A 23,973-nucleotide genomic window follows, 5' to 3' on the forward strand; every position below is an offset into this window, starting at 1 on the left:
TTTTTCCTTTGATGTATTGCTAAAAAATATTGAAAGTCCCGATATGGACCTTCAGTATTTTTGTCTGCTTCACACTGTACCACTTAAGAGGAATAGCATAAAAAAAAAGAGAGAGAGAGAGAGAGAGGAATAGCACCTAGGGACGCCTGGGTGGCTCAGTGGTTGAGCGTCTGCCTTTGGCTCAGGGCGTGATCCCGCAGTTCCGGGATCAAGTCCCACATCGGGGTTTCTGCATGGAGTCTCCTTCCCCCTCTGCCTGTGTCTCTTCCTCTCTCTCTTTCTGTGGGTCTCTCATGAATACATAAATAAAATCATTAAAAAAAAATAAGAGGAATAGCATCTAATATTTTTATCATTTGATAAAACAAATATATAGGAAGGATATAATTGTGAAGTAGAGGACAGTGCTTCACACCAAATTGATTTTGTTTTATGAAAAAATGCTTCATATTGTCCTTTTCTTCTTTCCCCATTGCAGCATAGACTAGTGAAAATTTTGTTAGGGACTGGCATTAAGGAACCCTTGAACTAAAGGATAAATAATCCTTGAGTTATTTTTTCTTTGGCCTAGAGAATGTCATTTGTTACTTTGTAACTGAATTTATGAAATTATTTTTTCTTTTATTTATTTATTTTTATGAATTTATGAAATTATTAAGGCACCACTAGAACAGTACTTTGCTGTAGTTTTATTTGTACTAGGATTTTGCTCTATAAATAAAAATGTTGAAAAGACTCAAAAGCATTAAAGAGAAGTTCATAGGATGTAGGTCCCAAACGTATAAGTAGAGGATCTCTGCCCAGTTTCTGCTTTTGTTTATGTTACAGGTTCCGTCAGGCTTGTTCATTCCCAGCATGGCCATTGGAGCGATTGCTGGAAGGATTGTGGGGATTGCAGTGGAACAACTCGCCTATTATCACCATGACTGGTTTATCTTTAAGGAGTGGTGTGAAGTTGGAGCTGATTGCATTACACCTGGCCTTTATGCCATGGTTGGTGCTGCTGCATGCTTAGGTAATGTAACGGTTTGTGAATGGACATTGTGAATCTGAGAGAAGAAAGAGCAAGTGTGAGAGCATGTTTAGTTGGTGAGGTGGTGAGGGTGGGACAGGACAGAGGGAAGAGACTCTTCACAGAAATGAAACAGTACTGCTATTGCATGGTATTTATGTAGCACTAGTTTTCATTTTGCCTATCTAAACATTTGTTAATGCCAAAAATTTAATGGTAGTTAGCATCTTTTAAATATAGTGTAATGCTTTGTGACAGAAAACATCTCAGTACAAATAGGCTTAATTTGAATCTTGTCCAGGAAGATTTTTGTTCTTTTCATCGTCAAGGATCTTGGCTTACCTATGATGACTGTAGCACAGTTCCCGAGATTAGGATTCTAGCAAAATATCAGAGTAGCTTTACTCTGCAGTGATTTATACTTGGCTGTAGTGAAAGATTTCTTTACCAGCCCTCCTCCACTTAAGGCTCATTTATAGCAAAATGATAAAAGATAACTACTGTTTTAATGAAAGAAAATCTGCATTAAATAATTAAGAGTCTATGTATTGTCCTCTTGGATATGAAAAATAATTATTTTTATATTTCAAATGTCAGCTGAATTTTGGTTATGATATTTAATAATTGGTATTTTGACTTATTTTTGTTCAAAAAATAAAAGTTATATAATTATTGAACTTTGAAAGTATAATATCAAGTGAAAGTGAAGGACAGAATCATTTTCACCAAAGTAGCAATTATTTGATAGTGATCCCCCTTTGTCTTTAGCACTGTGCTAGGAGGTGTGCAGTGAGTGATACAGAAAGAGGTATATGCAACATGAGCCCAACCTCAAGTACGATCAAGTTGGGGAGACAAGACCAAAACTGAGAAAACAATAGTGAGAAATATATAATGATTATATATAGTATGGAATCTCTGAAGATTGTAGGAATCTAGAGGGAAAAAAAGCTGAAGTAGTTCATGTAGAATAGAACATGAGCTTTACTTTGGAAAGTTAGAATTTAAAGAGCACTTTTTGAGGAATATAATCATGTGAAGGCATAGGAATCCAGATGAGAATAAATTGAGTATTTGTGGGGCTTTGAAGATACAATATTGAAGTAGTGAGTGCATTTTGGATACTTTTTTTTTTTTTTTTTTTTTTTTCATTTTGGATACTTTTGAAAGAGGAAAGTTGGATTAGTGAGGAGGAGTCAGTTTATGAAAAGGCAGTGATTTGTGTCAGGATCAGTTTGTATTTGTAATTAGTCAGATCTGTGGCAGAGTTGTTGTGGCTTTGGCATTTGTAGCTTGATGACTTTGGGAATGTTCCTTTACTTTGATTTTTTATTTTATTATCTTTAAAATGGAAATAATTACTAATCTATTGTTGTTTTCAGGATTATATGAGATCAAATGCATGTAAAGCTGTAAGCACAGTGCCAGGTAAAATTAGTGGCTTAGTTAAAAAAAAAAAAAAAAAAAAACCTTTTTGAACTGACACATGTCTGGCATAGTGTAGATATGTAATATGTAATACATAGTAGGTTCTTTCTTCCCTCTATTTTTAGGTTAAAAAACAAAAAGGAAGAGTTTAAGTTTAATACAGTATGAACTGGCGAGCCCTGGTAGGTTTTTGAGCAAAGGAGCAACATGGTGAAAGTAGTACTTAGGAAAGATTAACCTGGGAACATGACTTTATAAAGTGGATTGAAGGTAATGGGGCCTGGAGTCAAGGAGGTAAGATAAAATAGTATTAAAATTAAGGAGCAAAGTCTTAAGAGTCTGGACTAGTTCGGTAATCGTGACAATATTGAGAAAAGGACCCATAGATAACTGTTTTGCAAAGCAAATCAAATGGGATTGAGTGAGGGTCAAGTGAGGTAAAGTAAAGGGATGATCCTGGAATGACTGTCTAGGTGGCCAGGGAGAGTCTAGTGCCAGTGCCAGAGTCTGAGAAGTTGGAACTGGTAGCTCTTTGGGGGATGAAGAGGACTTTGGTTTTAAGTGTGTGGTGTTTTTTTGTGACAGTGGATCATCCAGTCTTTTTACAGTTGGGAAGTGAGACAAACACAGCAGTAAGAGAAGGTATGCATAGACATGGGGCAAATGCAACAGTAGGTGGAGAGGTGTGGATTACAAGGCATCATACAGGTGCTAGTTCAGAATGATGATTTGGGTAAATTGAATAGAGTTTTCTGAGGGAGGAGATATGATTAGCTTCTTAACATAAATCACAAAGTATCAAAATATTTTACTTATTTTGAAAATAATACAGAGAAGAGAAGTGGATTAAGTTAATATTCTACCTACATATGAGCTTAATTTGTAAATTGGTAGCTGTGATGTAAAAGGTAGCAATGATGTGCTTCACCAAATTCTTTACTTAATAATCAGCTTTTATAAGACAGAAATTATATCTTTGCTATAGCAATAAAGAAAATCAGTATTTCTCTAAATCTTATTAAAATAGTGATAATTGTCCTGAGAGAAGTTTTTTATGATAATCCTTTTCAGTTCTTTTTACAACTCATGTTCAACTGCCTAGTACAAGAATTCTACTAACATGTCCTGTCCTCCTTGACCAATGGGGCTTATTTTTTTTTTTCAGGTGGTGTGACAAGGATGACTGTCTCCCTGGTGGTTATTGTGTTTGAGCTTACTGGGGGCTTGGAATACATTGTTCCCCTTATGGCTGCAGTTATGACCAGTAAATGGGTTGGTGATGCCTTTGGTAGGGAAGGCATTTATGAAGCACACATCCGGTTAAATGGATACCCTTTCTTGGATGCAAAAGAAGAATTCACTCATACCACTCTGGCTGCTGATGTCATGAGACCTCGAAGGAACGATCCTCCCTTAGCCGTCCTAACACAGGACAATATGACAGTGGATGATATAGAAAACATGATTAATGAAACCAGCTACAATGGCTTTCCTGTCATAATGTCAAAGGAATCTCAAAGATTAGTGGGATTTGCCCTCAGAAGAGACCTGACGATTGCAATAGGTACCCTTTTTAAAAATACAGACACACACATAAATCTATTTATCTGTCAGAATCTATATCTAGATAACTATAGACATAATAGATTTCTCGAGGAAAAGAAAGCAAAAATATTTAATTAGTTGGGTTTCTGGGGGTGAAAGGTGTATTTTATTTATGTCCCTCAAAGTCTTACTTTTTTTTTTTTTTTTTTTTTAAGATTTTATTTAGGGATGCCTGGGTGGCTCAGCAGTTGAGCGTTTGCCTTTGGCTCAGGGCATGATCCCGGATTCCTGGGATCGAGTTGCACATCGGGCTCCTTGCATGGAGCCTGCTTCTCCTCCCTCTGCCTGAGTCTCTGCCTCTTTCTGTGTCTCTCACGAATGAATAAATAAAATCTTGGGGAAGAAAAAAAGATTTTATTTATTCACGAGAGACACAGAGAGAGGCAGAGACCTAGGAAGAGGGAGGAGAAGCAGGCTCCATGCTGGGAGCCTGTTTGTTGTGGGACTCAATCCTGGGACTCTGGGATCATGCCTTGAGCTAAAGGCAGATACGTAACTGCTGAGCCACCAAGGCATCCCCTTACATTCTTTAGGAAAGGAATTATGCATCTGTGAATTGTTTCTGCACTAAATGCAGTTTTATCTTTTTGATTTGGCATTGTTATCAGAGATTGAAGTCAGGTTCTTTCTTTTCCCACTCAGGCCTTGTTAAGTTGATATTGTTCCTAACAGCATGTGAGATGAGGCCTTATTAGCATGTGCCGGGTTATCCTACTAAATACATTATTATATTTAACATAGGCTTATTTGAATGCAAGTTATTAAAAATCTCATTTGTTTTTCTGTTTCATGTCACATTCACAAGGTTTTCCTTTTTTCAGTTTTTGGATATAGGTTTACAATGTTAACATAATACTCTCTAAAGCGAAAAAAAAATCATTGCTGCTTTATTTTGGTCAAATGCTAAGTTGAAAAGTATATAGTATGTATAGTATATATATAGTATATATATATATATATATATAAAAGTTGAACTGATATTACTACAAATAGAATTTATGAAGCCATTAGCATATTATATTATTTCTTGGAGATAAACTTTTTATGAGGAGGAAACAATTGTGTTCTTCCAAAATTTATTTTTCTCCATATCTTATAGTCCTGCAGTATTGTTGAGGAGGCTGGTAAGACCTTTTCTATACAGTCTGATTCCTTTCCTGCTTCCCTGCAACTCCCAAAGGTGATAAAGGATATTTTAATCAGACTGTTGCTTTCATACTCCCGAGTATTTAGTGGAGGACCATGAGCTGAAAATGTTAAGCATTTGGTCCCATGAGCCCATCCTCTACAACTGGTCTCTCTGGCCATTGCAAAAGGATTGTAAAATATATTAATTCTTGTCCCATTTGAAGAGGGAAGACTTAGAGGAGTATTTCTCAAATCAGAGTGGAAATGCTCAGTTTATAAGAGCTATCAAAACAAAACAAAAGCGCCTACAGAAAATATCCTGTTTAGTTAAGTAAAAGGCTACAGCTTTGGAAGAGTCTTTTAAAGACTAGCCATTCTATCATTGTAAGTGTTGCTGTAGGTAATAGAACAGTTGCCAAGAATGGGCAAAGTATGTGGTCAGACTTAGCTCTTGTGTTTAAGTGTTTCAGTTTCTAAACTATTAACCATGGCCAAACCTACAGTCAGAGAATTTTCATTGTTTACATTCCTGTTCGTTAGGTTTTAATGGTAGCCAGCCAAAGAAAAGGAAAGGTTGGAATTTTAGAATTTACATAAAAATTTAAGGGGAAAAAGCAGGGTGTTTAAAAGATGAAGAAAGTGGTAAAAGTTAATAATTATTCATAACCCAACTAATTCTGTGGATATGTTTTTCAAGGTTTTATTACTGTCTTGAAAGAGAATATTGTGATAGCAGATAATGTCAGTTTAAGGAATGGGTATAGGAATGCCTGGGTGGCTCAGTGGTTGAGCACCTGCCTTTGGCCCAGGGCGTGATCCTGGAGTCTCGGGATCAAGTCCCACATCGGGCTCCCTGCACGGAGCATGCTTCTCTCTCTGCCTGTCTCTCTCTCTCTCTCTCTCTCTCTCTCTGTCTCATGAATAAATAAACAAAATCTTAAAAAGAAAGGAATGGGTATACTTTAGATATATGAAATGTCAAGTCATGTCATCGTGAATATTTCACATGATTTTTAGAATACACCTTAAATATTTACCTACATATATTTTTATGAAGTTTACATTTTTGAATGAGAAAAATAGATCTGTACGTGAGATTTTGTTTATATGTATGCTAATATAAAATAGGTAATTTATATGTATTTATATAAAATACTTTATGAAAGACAAAAAAAGAATGCTTGAGCAACTGGTAAACTGTATAACATATCCAGGAATGGGAAAACTCAAGATTTTAAAAGCACAGTTTTCTTAATTTATAAGGTCTACATTTTTATGTCATTACATGATTTAAAAATTTTAGTTTATTTATGGATGGTACATTCACATAGTTCAAATTCAAGAAGATTAAAAGTATACAGTGAAAAATGTCTCTCACCCATGACTTCATAGTTATCAGTTTAGCTGTCTGTAGGTAGATATCTCTGGTTTCTTATGTATTCTGTAGATATTATTCTATATAAGTAAGTACATATGTTTTTTTCTCTTTTTAAACATTGTATCAAGCTATCCAATACATGTTGTTTTATGTTTTTTTTTTCACTAAACAGTGTTTTGTTAGACATTTTCCCAATGAATTTCTTTATTCTATTCTTTTAAAGCTACATAGTATTCTATTAAGCAGATATACCATGGGATATGTCATGGTTTCTAAAATCAGTTCCTCATTGATGGACATTTAAGATGTTTCTATTTTTCCGCTGTTACAGAAATTGCTCCCTCATATATTTGATAGTCTCACATATTTAACATTCTGCCTACATGCAAATGTACAAAAATTACTGGAAGGGGAGTTATTGGATCACAGGGTAGCTGCATTTATAATGTTGTAAGATATTTTTCACATCACACCAGGTAGTGATTACACCATGTACTCCCACCAACAGTTAATGACAGTTTACTATATTAAAGTTTAGTCCAAATGGAGAGACATTTCTTCCTGCATTTGTTTTTCTTCCTGCATTTTTATGTCAAGATTAAAAGTGAGGCTGAATGTTTTATAGATTTGTTTAAAATGAAGCATTTTTAACATTTATAGTGTGAGTTGAATTGTCTTTCCTATTTTCCAATTTAAGGTATAAAAGTATACTTGTTCACTTCTATTTATATAATAGGAGCTGTAAGTTTTACAGGGAGACTCTTAGTGTATGAAAACCTAAATATCATTGACATATTGAACATAATAGTAAGGTACGTGACACAGTGACAGGCTACTCTAACTGTACTTAATCTCCTATTCCCTCAAGATCTTTTGTTCAGAATAAAGCTTTAGTTTGCATACCTAGGAGAGCTAATTTGTTATAGTTTTTTCTTTCCATATCAATATTTCAAAACCCTAAAATAGAATGTACTCAATATGCATTTCAAGTAAGTGCACTAGCCTTTTGTTTATCTTTGTAGTAAATTTTATAGCTGGTTTGTTAGATGAAATACCATTTTATGGATTTAGAGACTTTTTAGCTTTCTAAGATTAATACAAGTGATGAGAGTTCTGGAGCCCTGGAGAATATTTTTGCCATCTGTCACTACCAGGTTTCACATAGTCAAAAATGGAGGGGACAGCCTGTGCAACCTTTCTTTTTTGATAAGTTTTGAGAAGTCAAGCTCTTAAGAGTATATTAACATGAGCAGGAAAAGTAAAGCATAAACTTTAGGGGAAGAAAGGTCATTATTTACATTCGGATTTTATGTGAGAAAAGAACCATTTCCATTCTCCTGGAAGTGTAACTCTATTGCTACATGTATACTTTAAAAAAAAAGAAAAAGCCTGAATCCTATCAGAAAATGAAAACTATGATGATATATTCTGTTTTAAAAGCCTCTGAATGAATGGCATTCAAAGAAATTGTTTTTCAAATAAAACAAAACAAACCGAGAAGATGTCTCAGCACTTTATAAGTACTCAATAAATGATGCTTGTTAGAATAGTTACTGTATTCATATAAATGACAAATTTAAGTCCGGCTGGGTGTTCACTAGCCTTGTGCCTTGTATATCAAAGGAACATTATAATAAATAGTAACTTTTTCTAAAATTTTCTGAAACTTAAAGCATTAAATGTTGACTTAAACAGTCTCAGCATATTTTCATCAATAAAATATTTGTTATCTTAAGGTATTTAAGTTTGATGTGTGGGGTTAGTTTTAACTCAGAATATCTGTCATGCTAACAGTATTTACACTCCACCATTCATAGATCATTAGCCAGATGCTTCTATGGGTTCAGAACACCTTAAGGAGGATCTTTCAAAACCATATATATCACTTGCTAATGGGCTTTCTTCTTTTCTATGCTTTTATCATGCTTTTAAAGTGGCCTAATTAATGCTAGTCATTAGAACTTCAGTTAGTGCTTTCTTACCTGAATGGTCCAGAACAGTTAAATAAGGCTTTAGAGATCAGAAGGAGCAAAAAGAATTGTAGTGTTTGTTTATAAGCTGTATATATTTATCTGCTGCTCACCTTAGGACTAATGCTTATTATTTTAGCTTAAATATTTTTATAGCAAATTTTATATTTAAAATATGTTCAGTATAGAAAAATCATATTTGTGAGCACAGTTTTGAATACATATTAACTCAAAATACAAACATAAAGCTACTTATTTTTTTATTTTCTCCATTTCATGGGTTTCCTTTCTCCTGTGGTCTGTGTTCTGCAGTTTTTTTTGCATCTTTAACCACTTGTCTAGCACTTTGAAAGGTAGGTGAGGTAGTTGGCAGCAAACAGAAGCACTTGAAGCAGACTACACCAGAGAGGGGAAATTAACAGAGCCTTTATAAATAAAACCTGAAAAATAAGTCTGTGTCTGTTTTGGCATAATCATAGTTATGCCCACCTGTTAATGCTCATGACTCACCTAGCAGCATTAAAAAGAGAACTAGCTAATTCACAGGGGGAGTGTATACAACAGAGTCAAAACAAGAATGAAGCTCTCTTTAACTCTGCCTCTGTAGGATAAGTGACATTTAGCATGGGCAGGTGCCATTCAATGATGGATTCCTATAATAAACCATGCTCCAATTTGTGCAGGTTTTAAAAAGCCATATTTAAACATACTTCCTTGTCCCCCAAAGTTAGAAAACAGCTTCAGCCCCACTAAAGAAAATTTATAAACTAAAAATATTTTATTTACATGATGGTTTGTTGTTGGTGTATTCTGATTCTGTGAATTATAAGAAATGACTAAATCAGCTTTTAGTTGATTCCTTTCTTGGTTAAGAAGGTAGGAAAAAGTGAAGGGACCAAATTCATGGGATACATTTGTTTATTTTTTTTTTAAAGTCTCTGAATAAATGGATTGCCCTTAAATCAACTTCTGGTCTTCTCTCTTTTCAGAAAGTGCCAGAAAAAAACAAGAAGGTATTGTGGGCAGTTCTCGTGTGTGTTTTGCACAGCACACCCCGTCTCTTCCAGCAGAAAGTCCACGGCCACTGAAGCTTCGGAGCATTCTTGACATGAGCCCTTTTACAGTGACAGATCACACACCGATGGAGATCGTGGTGGATATTTTCCGAAAGCTGGGTCTGAGGCAGTGCCTTGTAACTCACAATGGGTAAGTTTGGTGAAAGAAATCAGTTTACTTAGCAGAATTTATGATACTTTTTTAGTGGAATTTATATTCAGTTATTAGGGGAAAGTGTAAGCTTTCAAGTGGGAAAGTGTCTTTTAGTATAAAATCAGGATCAGTATTGATCAGATTGACACTTAAGAATAAAAAAATATAAACTACCACATCTTTGCCAAAACATAAAGTAACACTGGTCAGGGACACTTCAGAGTTGGGAAAGAGGTGTAATGGACCTAACCTGTATGGAGTAGAGAGAAAAACCTGTTTTCTTTTTGTGAGTATTTCATATTTTGAATATAACATTCTAGTTCAGTAATAAGTCTCTGGAGTTTTTGCTGATTACTATTTCAGCGATTTTTAACTTATGTATCAAGGGAAATAATATAATTAAATGAAATTTGTAAATTAGCTAAAATCCTCCTTTAGCAAATGCTTCTTCTTTCCTCTTTTCAACCTTTTCCATCCATAAATCTTTCATATAAACTGCTAATGACAAACACTCATGTATTTAAAATGTGTAAATTGATTATTTTTCTGCCCTTTGCACATGAGTTACCAGTGTTTCTCCAGGATAGGAATATAGAAAAGTTTTGTTTGGCAGATGTCCAAGGGACAGAATGGGGTTGTGATGCACAGTATGCCTCTGCAAACATCCCCTGCTTCATTACCATTGCTCCCCTGTGTCCCTTCACTTGGGATCTGTTTCCCTGCCCGTTCTCTCTCTAGTCAGTCCCCTCTATTTCCATTTTATGACTGTTCCTCATTGAAATACTTAAGGACATTGTTTTCTCTGAAGGCTGAGGACAGAAAGGCTGGGAATAAGAAGCAAAGGGTATTCTGGATTGTGCATAAATGAGATGGTTTAACCCTGCCCAGTGCGAAGCTGGTTGAAATGCTAAACGCTTAGAGTGACTTTTGAGTGACAAAACACATGACCCCTGTCTAAGGAAAGGAGGAAAAAAGAAGAAAAGGGAAGGAGGTTTGTTTTCTTGAGCACCTTCTTCAGGTTTCTCACTTAACTTTGTAGTACCTCTGCGAAATAGGTGGTAGCATCTTTACTTCACAGATATAACAAGTGAAACTTGGAAGAGTTTAATACTATGCCCAGTCACTCAGTAACTCAGATCAGGGGATTAAATACCTTTCTAATTTTAGAACCCAATCTCTTGCTACTGTTTTTACACTGTGATTGACTAATAGAACATATCTTCTTTCTTTGTGATTTCTTATTTTCTTGAACAATATTATGCCATGTTGGGTTAGGAATAGAAATACAGAGAATTGGATCCATGTTTAATGTTTTCACTGTGCTAACCTAACCAGTTAAAACAACTCTAAATAATGTGAAATAAATTATCAAAGACAAAAATTCTTGATGAAAGGCAGGTAGTTTGGAATTATTAAACATCATAAATACTGATTGGAGAAGGGATGTATCTAATAAAATATTTTCTTTTAATATTGTTTAATTAAAAAATAATAGTTACCAAACGTTATTGTTTAAAATGTTGGTAAGTACATGTTAAATAGAGTAACTTTTTATGAAGTGATACAGGTTTTAGGGCCCTTTAAATTATAAGTGGCTCAATTAGAAGCTGAGTTGTTACAATTTTTATTTGTTTTGAGTTATTCTCTGTGCCTCTCATAGTTTGGTCATTCTCTAGTTATGATTACCTGTGATCACAAAGCCGTATGGGTCAATTACTGTATTTCACTTTGCTGATTAATTCCCAGTTTTTTGGCAGCACAGGTGTTAAAAAGGAAAATATTTAAAAGAGTGTAGAAATAACAAAATGTAGGGGAGGAGGAGGATAGATAACTAAAATCTTACCTCATACTGCCCATTTATAAGATAGCTTGTAGTGGGGGGTAGCTTTTTCTAAAGGAATATGTTTCATTTTCTTGGTTATATTTTCCTTATTTTTGTCCTTCAAGGAAAATAAACTGATATATATATATATATATATATATATATAGAAAGAAAAGAGATCATTTGGGACGGTAGCTCTTGGGTCTTTATTTTCTTGGAAGTATATAAGGAAGTAGAGTGTTTTATTCTCACTTTAAGTTAAATGATTTAAACTTAGAAAAGAAGCCATATTTACTAGCTTTTAGTGGAGAGTGTGAAGTTCTGGATTACTGTGAGCATCTTCTGGTCATAGTGGGTCCTTAGACTTGGAAAAGAACTATTTGGGGGGAGAGATACAAGGCCAGACTGTTAGCTGCAAGGAGCAAATGAGAATAGGGACGTGAGGAGAAGTGTGTCTAAATTTTAAGTATGTCAGTTACAGATTTCCTATGTTTTATATTTTAATGAGCAGAATTTCTCAAAATCTTTATAATCTTGATGGAACTAACAGGATGTTAATAGGCATTTGCTCACAAAGAGTTTTATGACCACATACGTTTGGGAAGTATTGGATTGTGTATACAGTTGAGGTTTCTCTATTGTGAAATGTCTCAAAACTTATAAAATGTTGATATTGTTTGAGTCTCGAGGACAATAGGAAACATTCCATGTTTTGTTCGAACATGAAGCCTTTTTTTTTTTTTTTTTGATGGAGGAAAGAGGGCAGAAGAACTCCTGGGATTGGTGTTTTTTGGAACATATTTTGGGAAAACGTTGGGCCATAGTCTGTTAACTTCTTATATCATTGCTTATTAGCCCCACAAAGAAACAGCAAATTACTCTTTACATAAGTTATATTTTGCATTGATTTCCTTTGTACTTCCTGAAATTAATAAAGTAGCACTGAATCTGGCTTTATTCTCAAATAACTCTTCTCCATTAGAGAGGAAATTTATGTATTTCCTCCTTTTAGGGCCATTATTTTGTAATATAGAGATTACTTTATAAATCTCCAAATTTGCCATTTGGTCCTTAATCAATTTGTAACTTTCCTCATTTTGTACCTTGTGATTTGGCAGAGATTACTAATGTACTAACTGAAATTAATCATTGTATATAACTAGAAAGAAAAGAATGAATAAGAATTAAAGTGGTATTATTTGTCAAGATTTTTCACATTTCCTGATTCCCAACTATAGAGTGAATTGATGGTCTTTTTGTTTGTTTTCCCTCACACACTTAGAGAAGAACATCCATTGAGTGATTCTGTGCTTATTTTAGGTACACTTTTTTTTTTTTTTATTTCATGAGGGCATTTTCTGAGCCTTTTTGGAGGGAGAACTTGTTCACATCCTCTGACAACTTTTCAATTTATCTTCATTCTTAAGGATTGGTGTGTTATTTTAAATAATGAGAAAACATTAGCAGAGAACCTTTCTGCCTTTCCTGCTGCTTGCCCTCCTGCTGCTTGCCCTCTGTGCTCTCCCACCCCACACCCAGTTGTCAGCCTTAATTTTTTTTATAGCCGATGTATCTGTAGGCCTGGACTACTTTAAGTGAAGCACCCTAGTGATGTTCATTAAGAAGTCAGGATGTTCAAAGGCAGTTGAGTAGTAAAGTTGACTTAACTAGGTCACCAGGGAGATGTCCAGTTACCCTGAAGGGCATTCAGGACAGGCTTCTAGAGTTTGAAGATTAAGGCTTTTTAAGGTTTTAATCATTCATTATACATATTGCCGTATATTGTAGTTGAATTCATTGACTTCCCTTATAAACCAGTACCCAGGATTTTGTTCTAATAAATCTAATTATTTTCAAGTATCCTTGTGAGAATTTATGCCCCTCATTTTGCCTATAATAGTGATAGGTTAACTGAGAAATAATCATTTAGGAAAAAGCATGCATAACGTAAAAGTCATTTTGATCCCCAGTCATAAATATCTTACTAGTTTATTTTAAGAAGTAGTGTTCAGAAGGTCTGGAAAATCCGGGGGGGGGGGGCGGGGGGCATGTGTATTGAGTTGGCATTATTTATTGAAGTGCATGTTGCCTTTCGTTTTAATCCCAAGTAATAGTAAAATAAATGTCTTAAGTCTCCTCATTAATGCCATTAAGGCTGTTCGACCTTTGCTCTTCCGAAGTAGATCCAAATAATAGCTTTTTAGAGATGAGAAAAATACTTTCTCCTAACAAAGGAACGCTGATATGAAACTAAATCTTAGAGGTTTATAGCTGTGTATTAATATTGTTCCTTTTGTACCTTTCTTTATAGTCACCTTCATTGCGATCTTTTATAATTTTGATGTTTAATTAAAAAACTTCACAGATATTTAAAGATAGTATCATGTCTCTTATGAAAGTCACTAGAATTGATGCAAATGGGACCTTGGATTTCGAACCATTTTTGTTTCTGTTTTTCTAAAGTTCATTAAAAGCATTCTTATGGTTCATGTTTTTATTTTTGTCTCTCATTCTTTATCATTATGATTGGAACCTCTTTTAATTTAATTTCTCACAGTTATTAGCATAACATGATCTGTTTCAGGATTGTCTTGGGGATCATCACAAAGAAGAACATATTAGAGCATCTCGAGCAAGTAAAGCAGCACGTCGAACCCTTGGTGATTAGATATATCAGATCTCCTCAGTAGACCCCGTACAAGTCAGGAAGCATGAAACTTGTGAACTGTTCAGTTCTGTCAGGCCCAGATGCCTGCTGAATAAAAAACCCACATGCTGCCAATTCCATTTTATCTCATAAACTCTGGAAGATAAATTTAGATATTTGTAAAATCGCATTCACAGGAAGTTAGCAAAAGTTCTCTCATCAGAATCACCGGTTGCTATTTAAGAACTGTAAACAGTTTGGTAGTTAAATGAGTAAATACTGTCGGACGTTCTTAAAGTAAACACAAGTCTGTCTACCTTAGTGGATACACCAGTCTCAGAAGATGCCTGACTGGTTAGAGATGTCTGCCCCCAACCCCCACCCCAAACCCTTTTTCTTTTTATGTTTTCTAATCTTGCGGTACTCTTGTAGTAAATCTAAGCTCATAAATGATTTTAACCGAGCTTAGCAATGTTATAATTGCCAAATGTTGAATATTTTTTATGGGCACACTTAACTAGAGTGTAATGTTGGATATATTTTTGATCATAGCATTAGTTCTTTTTCTGCTACACCTTGCATACCTTCATAGTCAAGAATGTGTGTCCTGCCATTTCATTAGTGAACTGTACCTAGACTAAGTGAACTGTACCTAGACTATGTGTGTGCCCCTTTTGTATGTCCAGAATGCTGTGAGCAGCTTTTTGGGGTCAAATGCATTTGTTTTAACTGGCTTTATGTCCTAGTGGTTTCATGACTAAAGATAGATTTTGAATTATCTTACTGTACCTTACAACCTAAAAATTGTCTGGCTTTAGCAATTCCTGAAATTATTTTGCCCTGCAATTATCATACTTCTTTAAAAAACCTGTCCCAGTTTGCTTAAGCACACAACTGATTATGTATTCCTGTTGTAAGCTAATATTTCACAAGTGTTTCATGCATCCTTTTCTAAAAAACTACTAACCAGAATAATAAGTAGCTACTCATTCATTCTGCTTTCTGCTTCATCTATAATAATCTGTTAGGACTGCTTCTTGATTTTTCACTTCTCTTTTAATGTAAGCATTAACAACTAAGACTTTCATAAAAGCACTGTATCTTAACTTTTTTGGCCAAAATCAGAAGAGGAAAATATTGATGAGTGCACTAGAAACTTGGATTGTTTTATCAATTTATTCTTAGGGCTCTGAAGCTTGGGATTGGAGTTCTTTGTTGACTATTTTATCTCAATTGTATGTGCTTTCATGAAGATTCTGCATACAACTGGGCAATCCTTAAGTTATTTTTTAAAGTTGGTTAAGTTTGGTTTAAAAAAATGGAATATTGAGGAGATTTGGTCATCAGACATTTTACTGCTTTCTCGATATCATGGGAATGAATTTTCCTTCTACATTGGATCAGTATCATTTCTTGTTCACACATCCTCCCATTTTTTGTTACTTTTTTGTTGGCATACACGAATCAAAGTACCTCTACTTCAATGTGGCATGTGGTCCTCAGAGTCTTGGTGGAAAGGACATCGTACTATTAGTGACCATGATACTTTCATATCAAAGGATGGTTGCTGGATAATTTAATTATCTTTACCAATAAAATACTTTTTGAAAATACACAATCACGGTGCTTGCTTTGCTCTATTCCTGTCAACAAAAAGGATTCAGTTATAGATTGAGCTTTCCTTTTCTTTTCCTTTTATTTTAATAGCAATCTTATGTTTATTCCTTTCAGGCGCCTCCTTGGCATTATAACAAAAAAAGATATCCTCCGTCATATGGCCCAGACGGCAAACCAAGACCCCGCTTCAATAATGTTCAACTGAATCCTATAGATGAGAGAGAGGAAACAGAAGAGGAAGTTCATTTGTTGAATAGCACAACTCTTTAACTTGAGGGAGTCGTCTACTTTTTTTTCTCCTTAAAAAATCTAAAAGCCGGGCTTTTTGCAACATAGTTTGCAAATACTGCTGGTGGAATGAAGGAGTTGTTTGGGGAGGGAAAGGAGCGAGAAGGAAATGAGTGAGGTATTTCCCCATCTAACTGAGAGCAGCAAATCATCTCCTGTTCTGCACTGGATGCATTCAGCTGAGGATGTGCCACAGTTGCGCAGGCTGGAGCGTCAGCAGAAGGGGTGCCACAGCCCCAGCCCCGGAGCACCCGGAGCACCCAGAGCACCTGGCCTGTTACTCCGACATCGCAAAGACACATTAGCAGTCCCTATTTCTGGAGGGATTACTTTGAATTGAGCCATCTATAAGACTGCAAGGTCTTGCCCTTTTGTATCAAAACTGTTCTGTTTAATTCATGAATTATTATAGTTAAGCATTGTCTTTCTACATTCCAGAAGAGCTTTTCTTTCTCTCTCTCCCTCCCTCTCTTTTTCTTTCTCTCTTGAGCTGTAACAAAGCCTCTGTAAATTGGTGTGCCCTTTTGAAACAGTCCTTTCTCATATTGAGATGTACTGTGATTTTACTGATGTTTCATCACAAGAAGGGAGTGTTTCTTGTGCCATTAACCTTGTAGTTGGCACCGCCACTAAATGCTTGGAGCAGTCACATGCACCGCAACAGGTAAAATCTCGAGTGAAGCGTGAACAAAATCTCTCCGCTTGTGCGCATTGTGGTTCAGAATCAGCAACAATGAAACTCGACTTGTAAGGATAAACAGTTTTCTTTTTGTTTTTTTTCCTCTCAGACTTTATGGATAATGTGACCTGGTCTTATGCAAATTTTCTATTCTAAAACTATAATCTACACGTACTGTTCAGCGTAAGGAAACAAAATGCTGCTGCTTTGACAGTAAAGAGAAGGAAGTATTCTGTTTAGCTGTATCTGGTATTAATTGCATGTTTAAACACTGGAATTTTTTTTCTTGAAATTAGATCATTTTTTGTTTCTTTCCTCAAGATATTTTATTGCTGACACTGAAGAAGAAATGTAATTCATAACTTGCACTAAATGTATATTTCTTTTCTTAAAAATTTACCATTCTTATTTATATTTTTATGGATTAAAATTTATAAAATACAGATCAGTTAATATCGCGCTTAAATAATTTTACCTTTTTAATGTGATTTTTATAGACTAATTCAGACTTAAAATTATGGAGCTATGAACAAAGTTTACACTGGGAACAAGGGTTTAAAAAGAGGTTGTGGTTATTTGTCTATGATCCAATGTGTACATAAATCTTTTTCTGATCTTTCACTGCCATCCTCTGGATTATGTCTTCTGACCTGTACATTTTGACTCATTAATTAGAAAGTTAAAACACAACAAATCACTTTGCAGATTAAAACCAAAAGTTGAATATCGTTAACCTTTTAAAAAAAAAATCAAATGAAAACAATTGCAAAGGTAGCAGTTAAAATTTTAATCTGAACATAACCTTTGAATCTTTGGGTATGTCACATCCATAAGTGTTCAGTTAATGTTTTGAATATCCACAGTGCACATTTTTGCAGAATGAATTGAAAATGTACTGGGGTGAGTTTGGGATTTTTGTTTTTGGAAATGTCTGTCTTAATCATGGTCTTAATTCACTATCAGCAAAGACAGTTTACTTGAAGGACTGGCCTAAATATTCTGTGCTTATGCATTTTTGGTAGGAAATGAATTTAGCAGACAGACATTTCCTGAAACATATCCAGCAATGAGCCATTTTTACATTTTGGAAGTGATTCTTCACTTTCTAGTTCTTAAAAATAATATACCTATAAGATCTTGAAGCTTTATTAGATCATGAAGCCATATTAGAATGACAGTTCAAAGTTGAGCAACATTTTAGGAATTTCATGAAACATTTCTTCATTTTGCTATCTGCCCTTTCTAAAATAAGTATTTTGTCCTATTTTATTTCCTCCCTCTGGCAGACTTTGGGCTTTCTTAATGACCCCTTTAAAGTTATCTGGCCATCCAGAGTGAAATCTTTTCTAATGATGCTTCTATATATCCTGTCTTCATCTAGTCCTAAGTGAATTTGCAGTGTGAACTCCACCATGAGTTCTTGAATAGCTTGTTTGTCTTGAGTTACAAGTCTTCAGAGAAGAAACCAGCTTCTTTGCAGATAGCTTCATAACATTAAACATCACCTGGATTTTAGTTCCCATGCTTCCTTTTTGATTTCACGTCCTCTCATTGCCCATCCTGTTTCACAGACTGATAATGCAGGGTGGATATTCACAGCGGATGTTAATTTTTTTCTTGGTATATTTCTATCCCTGGTTAGGTTTTACTGCTAAAATACAGGAAAAGTGTATTTCTAATTGCATTCAGTGGTTTTCTTCAGTAATACTACCTGTTCCACTTTTCTTTTTGATATGTTGAGGTGTGTCAGCTTTTCAACCAAATGATGAAATAGTGGAGACCATGAAATATATGTGCCTGGCTAATTGGCAAATTAATTGACCAATACAGTAAGTGGAGCGCCTTATTGGAGTACCCTTTTTGAGAAGGTATGATGAGAATGGGCAAGGGTGTCAGCATCTCTTATTAATAATTGTTTTCAGTTTTGCTTCATGAAGAATGCTTAGTTTGTTAATCTGTGATGTTGCCTAGAGCTGTATTTATCTGTTTTTATTTATACTAGTGTAGTAAAGCTGCATATCATTACAGTAAAAATGATTACTGTGATGAGTTAATCAGAAAATCTATTAAAATCTATATGACAATGTGTGGTTTGGCCTTTAATTATATCTGTAATAGTCCTCCCACTTCTGCTGCTCTATGCAGTGTAGGCCAACATGCCTGGCACATGCAGCCTCAAAGGGGTGATAAATACAATGTTTCTCTAAGGTTACAAAGCCATTTCTATACTTTGCAGGCAAGGGGCAACAAAAGAATAGATACCGGGTTGAACAGCAGGATGTAAATACTACCAGCAATAGTAAAGTCTCTGTTTGTTGGTAAAAGCTGCAGGTTTACCGGAAGATTTCACTTTAGTTTACTTTCAAAAAATTTTAAAAAGATTTATCTATTTATTTTGGAAAGTGAGGGAGGGAGAGGGAGAGAGAATCGCAAGCAGACCCTGAGCTGAGTGTGGAGTCTAATGTGGGGCTCAATCTCAGGACCCTGCGATCACAACTTGAGCCGAAACCAAGAGTCAGACACTTGACTGGACCACCTAGATGCCCCTACATGTTTTTTTTTTTTTAATACTACTTTGTACATTTGATATCCACAGTGCACATTTTTGTAATGGCTAATAGGACTGCCTAAAAGGAGGTGGTAACATTTGAATTTTAAACAATTTCAATAGTCTAATATTAAACTTAGTATAAAAGTAAAGCACTTGACTTAAAAGTCCAGAATAGATTTTTTTTTTATCATCCATTTCATTTGACCATTCACTGAGTTTTTATTGAATATCTGTGTGAGAGACACTGTTGTGTTCCTGAAACTTACACTCCAGTAGGGACAGAGACATATATCATATGTCAGATGGTGGTACGCATCACAAACTAGTTCCTTTTTTTTTTTTTTTTTTTTTTTTAATTCCCGTGTGCCTTGCGCTGTTCAAGGCATGCATAAATTAGGCAAAAATTCCCATTCTGATGGAGAAAAACCAGTAATGGGGAGGCTGCTATTTTTATAGAGGATGATGATAAAAGGCCTCAGGGATAAAGTCATATTTGAGCAGAATCCTGAAAAATGTCAGGGAATGATTCAGTTACCTGTGAGAAGAATGTTACAAGAAGAGGAAACAGTATATGCAAATATCCTGAGGTAGGATACACCTGACAGGTACAAGGAATATCAAATAGGTCACTGGCTAGAGTAGGGTGTAAGAGGAGGAAAGAGGTTGGGGATAGAGTTATTTGACTTATGGATAAAATGGGAAATCAGACAAAAGTGACATGATCTGACTTAATGTGATTTCTGGCTGCTTTTTTGGGGATAGACTATAATAGTGAAGGGGTGGGAGCTGGAAGACCAATTAGAAGGCTCTTGGAATAATCAAGGTGTAAGATAAGATGGGCCTGAACCTGACTGGAGCAGGTGGAGGTCATTCAAGTGTCTGGATTCCTAGACATTTTGGAGGTGGCATAGGCATGACTTGCTAATGGATCAGATATAGAGTGATAGGAGTAAAGGATGTTTCCAATGAATGACTCCAGGAAGACTAAATTTGAGGTTGTGTACAGAGAAATCTTGGTTTTAAACATGAAATTTTAAATTACTTTCTGACTCCCAAGTGGAGATATCAATTGGGCAGTTGTATTTACAAGACTCAAGTTCAGGAGAAAGGTCCAGGCTAAGAGACCTAAGAAATATGGGAGGTCCCATCCTGAGTCAGGATGAGATCCCTATGGGATTGAGTGGACAGAGACCTGAGCATTGACATACGTCTATGTTTAGATTCGAGGAGATGAGGGGCCAGAAGAGGGAGCAGACCGTGAGGTAGGGTGAAGATTGGTGCCGTTAAGAGAAAGGTGGGTCCCCTGAGGCAAGTGAGTAGGTTTCAAAGAGGATCAACTTTTCAGGTATTGCTGATCAGTGAAGCCAATGTGGATTGAAAATTGTCCAGTGTAGAGATAATGGGTAACTTTGACTAAAGCAGGTTCAGTGAGATCAGGCAAAAATCTGATTGGAGTGGGTTTGACAGAGACTGATGAAAGGAATTGAAGGCAGGTTTTTTTTGTTTTTTGTTTTGTTTTAAGATTTTATTTGAGAGACAGAACATGGGAAGGGGCAGAGAGAGAAGCAGACTTCCTGCCGAGCGGGGAGCTTGACCCCAGGACCCTGGGATCATGATCCAAGTCACCCAGGTGCCCCTGAAAGCAGTTATTTCAACTCTTGCTGTGTTTTTCAGAAATGGGATGTGTGATAAAGGGTGTTTTGTCTTTGGATGCAGGATATTACAGCTTTTGTTGTGGATAGGAATACTTTAGAGGGAAAATTGAAGAGAGGAGAGAGAGGTCTTTGAGCAGGCAGGAGGGAATGGCATCTCAGGCGCACACTGGGACATTAAGCAACATTCCTAGCAATGTGGGAAAGGCGGAGCATATTGAGTAGTAGGTAGTGTGAGGCGAGATTTTGTGGAAGTTACTTTGTTTTTCTTAGTGAAATGAACAGAGGGCTGGGAGGTATTGTTGCATGTTTGAGGAAAGATGTGAAAGTAGCAGGATTAATGGGCAGTAGTATGACCAACTTGAGGTTAAGAGGAGACCAGTTGTCATGGTTTTATTTTTTTCCCCAGCCACCTGATACTGAGAAGTAGGAGTAGGCAGCTTTTTATCAGGCTTCAGGTTCTAACATAAGTACAACTAATGGAAAGAGGGCTAGTGGAGTAGATGTGGGAGTGATTATAATGATGGAGAGTGGAATATAAGGGCTGGGTAAAGAAGCAAGAATATGAAGTGAGGGAAGAAGAGTGAAAAAGGCTGTTTAGGTCACTGAATTGGTGCAGGGTTTGGTGGGGTTGAGAACCAGTTGGAGCGGGGGCTAGAGGAAGAGAGGTGAAAAGATGGGTGGTATTTTGGATAGTAGTTTTTTTTTTTTTAAGATTTTATTTATTTATTCATGAGAGACAGAGAGAGAGAGAGAGAGGCAGAGACACAGGCAGAGGGAGGAACAGGCTGAATGCAGGGAGCCTGATGTGGGACTTGATCCCCGGGACTCCAGGATCACGCCCTGGGCCGAAGGCAGGCACTAAACCGCTGAACCACCCAGGGATCCCCTGGATAGTAGTTTGTTCACAAAAATAGCCCTAGTTTGTTGACCCCTGGTCTGGATCACTGAATATAACTGTGAGGTTTTGGGTATCTGTCATTGTGGCGATGTGTTTGTAGCACTATCTTAGATTAAGTTTTAGAACTTTCATTTTTTCCCTTGGGTATATCTTTCTACATACATGTCTGAGAAGTCCTACAGAAACTCCGTTATTAAGCTCCAGGAATGAGCTTAGCTAAATTTGAGGAGGGTAGTGGTATTGTTCAATTCTTACCGGGTTAAGGTACACTTCACTTGTGAGTCTAGGCCCTTAGAATGTGTTCTCATAAGTATAGAAGTGGTGTTTGGAAGCTACTCTAGCCATCGGATGGCCACATCCTAGGTAGATAGAAGATATTCAGCAAACTAGGTTTCAGCAGCCTGTTTGTGGGTGAAGGAAAAAGAAAGGTTTGGTATTGTATGTATGGACCATGCTCTAATGAAAAACGTTCAGTAGTTGGAAGTTCAGTACCTTCTGACACCTGCTTCCAGCCCTCTGATGCATCTTGGAGTTTGAGACTGTAAATCCACAGTATCCAGATTATAATGGCCATATACTTGGCATTGGTCTCCAATTAGGTCTTGGCTACTATATGCCTAGCTTTCTGAAAATACACATTCATGTTAGGTTTGTGTAAGGAATGGGTGAAAAGCTGATCTTTTTTTGTTCCTCCTTCATTTTAATCTGTTGCTTGATAAGAAATCCTGTTAGAATCCATTTTATTGATCACAAGGAGGTAGATTTTTAAAAAGTTACGAATTATATTTGAAACTGTTGGATCAAGAAATGGCAGTATTAAATGGCTAGTATTTCTAGCTAAGCAGATTGGTTTAATATAAGATAGGTGGATTTATTCAAATCATCAGTATTTAAAAGATGTTAACTATTTCTAAATACTGACCCCAATGTTAAGTACCTTAGAAACTAAGGAAATCTGAGGAAAAAAGCTCAGCTTCAAAAATTTAAGATCAAATGTGATTTGGTCACCATTTCTAATCAAAGAATTGTGTGATGCAGCCAGTATCACTGTCACTGTAAGCTTACAGCTTAGTTCAGATGCGGCCAGAACCTGCTGATGCTTACAGCCTGAAATGGGGCAATTCCTGAAAATCTCCTGAGACCTCCCGATCACTATGCAAGTTCCAGTTCAGTAATGAAAGGGAAGGCAAAAGGATGGTTTGGTTTAGTTTGGCTAAGCTGTTACATAGTGTCTCTCTTGAAGAAAGCCATCTTTAGGGTGTATCTTTCTACATACGTGTCTGAGAAGTCCTACAGAAACTCCGTTATTAAGCTCCAGGAATGAGCTTAGCTAAATTTGAGGAGGGTAGTGGTATTGTTCAATTCTTACCGGGTTAAGGTACACTTCACTTGTGAGTCTAGGCCCTTAGAATGTGTTCTCATAAGTATAGAAGTGGTGTTTGGAAGCTACTCTAGCCATCGGATGGCCACATCCTGGGTAGATAGAAGTAGATAGAAGATATTCAGCAGACTGTGTGTGGACTGAAGAAAGCCATCTTTAGGCTTTCTTCAAGAGAAAGGCCAGCATGGGCCGTGGGACGAACACATTCTAGGTATAGCCTGGGGGATATTAGACCCCAGAAGACATTCTATTGTTTGAGAATTCTTACCTTAAGGACATCTCAAAAGTTTCCCAAATCGCTGGTGTGATTTTCTATGGCAGTTAGTGAGCAGCATGTAATAGGGTCATTTTGTTCGACAAATAGTAAAAGGTGTTACTGAGGGGGATATGTATACTGAAAAAATTCATCATCTTAAAAAGCTTGCAGCTTAACTAGGGAGATGAGACAAGCTGCTCAAATTAAAGATCCTGGCTGGAAGTGTTTGCCGATAGTCTACTCATACTTTATATCAAAAAGAGTATCTCAGGACCCCTGGGTGGCTCAGCGATTTAGCACCTGCCTTCAGCCCAGGGAGTGATCCTGGAGTCCCGGGATTGAGTCCCACATGGGGCTCCCTGAATGGAGCCTGCTCCTCCCTCTGCCTGTGTCTCTGCCTTTCTCTCTCTGGGTCTCTCATGAATAAATAAAACTAAAAAAAAAAAAAA

The 23,973-nt window shown here is 36.3% G+C and overlaps 1 protein-coding gene across 7 annotated transcripts in view; it reads left to right on the top strand.

Moving 5' to 3' along the window:
* Positions 1–18,867, top strand: part of CLCN3 (chloride voltage-gated channel 3) — an 88,120-nt gene extending 69,253 nt beyond the window's left edge. For 4 of the 7 annotated variants that reach the window (XM_072795972.1, XM_072795976.1, XM_072795975.1 and 1 more), the window contains 5 exons: positions 829–1,015; positions 3,606–4,004; positions 9,511–9,727; positions 14,137–14,212; positions 15,931–18,867. In XM_072795972.1, coding sequence (XP_072652073.1) covers positions 829–1,015; positions 3,606–4,004; positions 9,511–9,727; positions 14,137–14,212; positions 15,931–16,086 — 1,035 coding nt within the window. In that variant the 3' untranslated portion in view covers positions 16,087–18,867. The remainder of the gene's footprint in view (positions 1–828; positions 1,016–3,605; positions 4,005–9,510; positions 9,728–14,136; positions 14,213–15,930) is intronic. The other 3 variants (XM_072795979.1, XM_072795974.1, XM_072795977.1) reach the window with 1 other exon arrangement.
* Positions 18,868–23,973: the final 5,106 nt, after the last annotated feature.

The sequence above is a fragment of the Canis lupus genome, chromosome 24 (assembly GCF_048164855.1).
Source record: "Canis lupus baileyi chromosome 24, mCanLup2.hap1, whole genome shotgun sequence".
Lineage (NCBI taxonomy): Eukaryota > Metazoa > Chordata > Mammalia > Carnivora > Canidae > Canis > Canis lupus.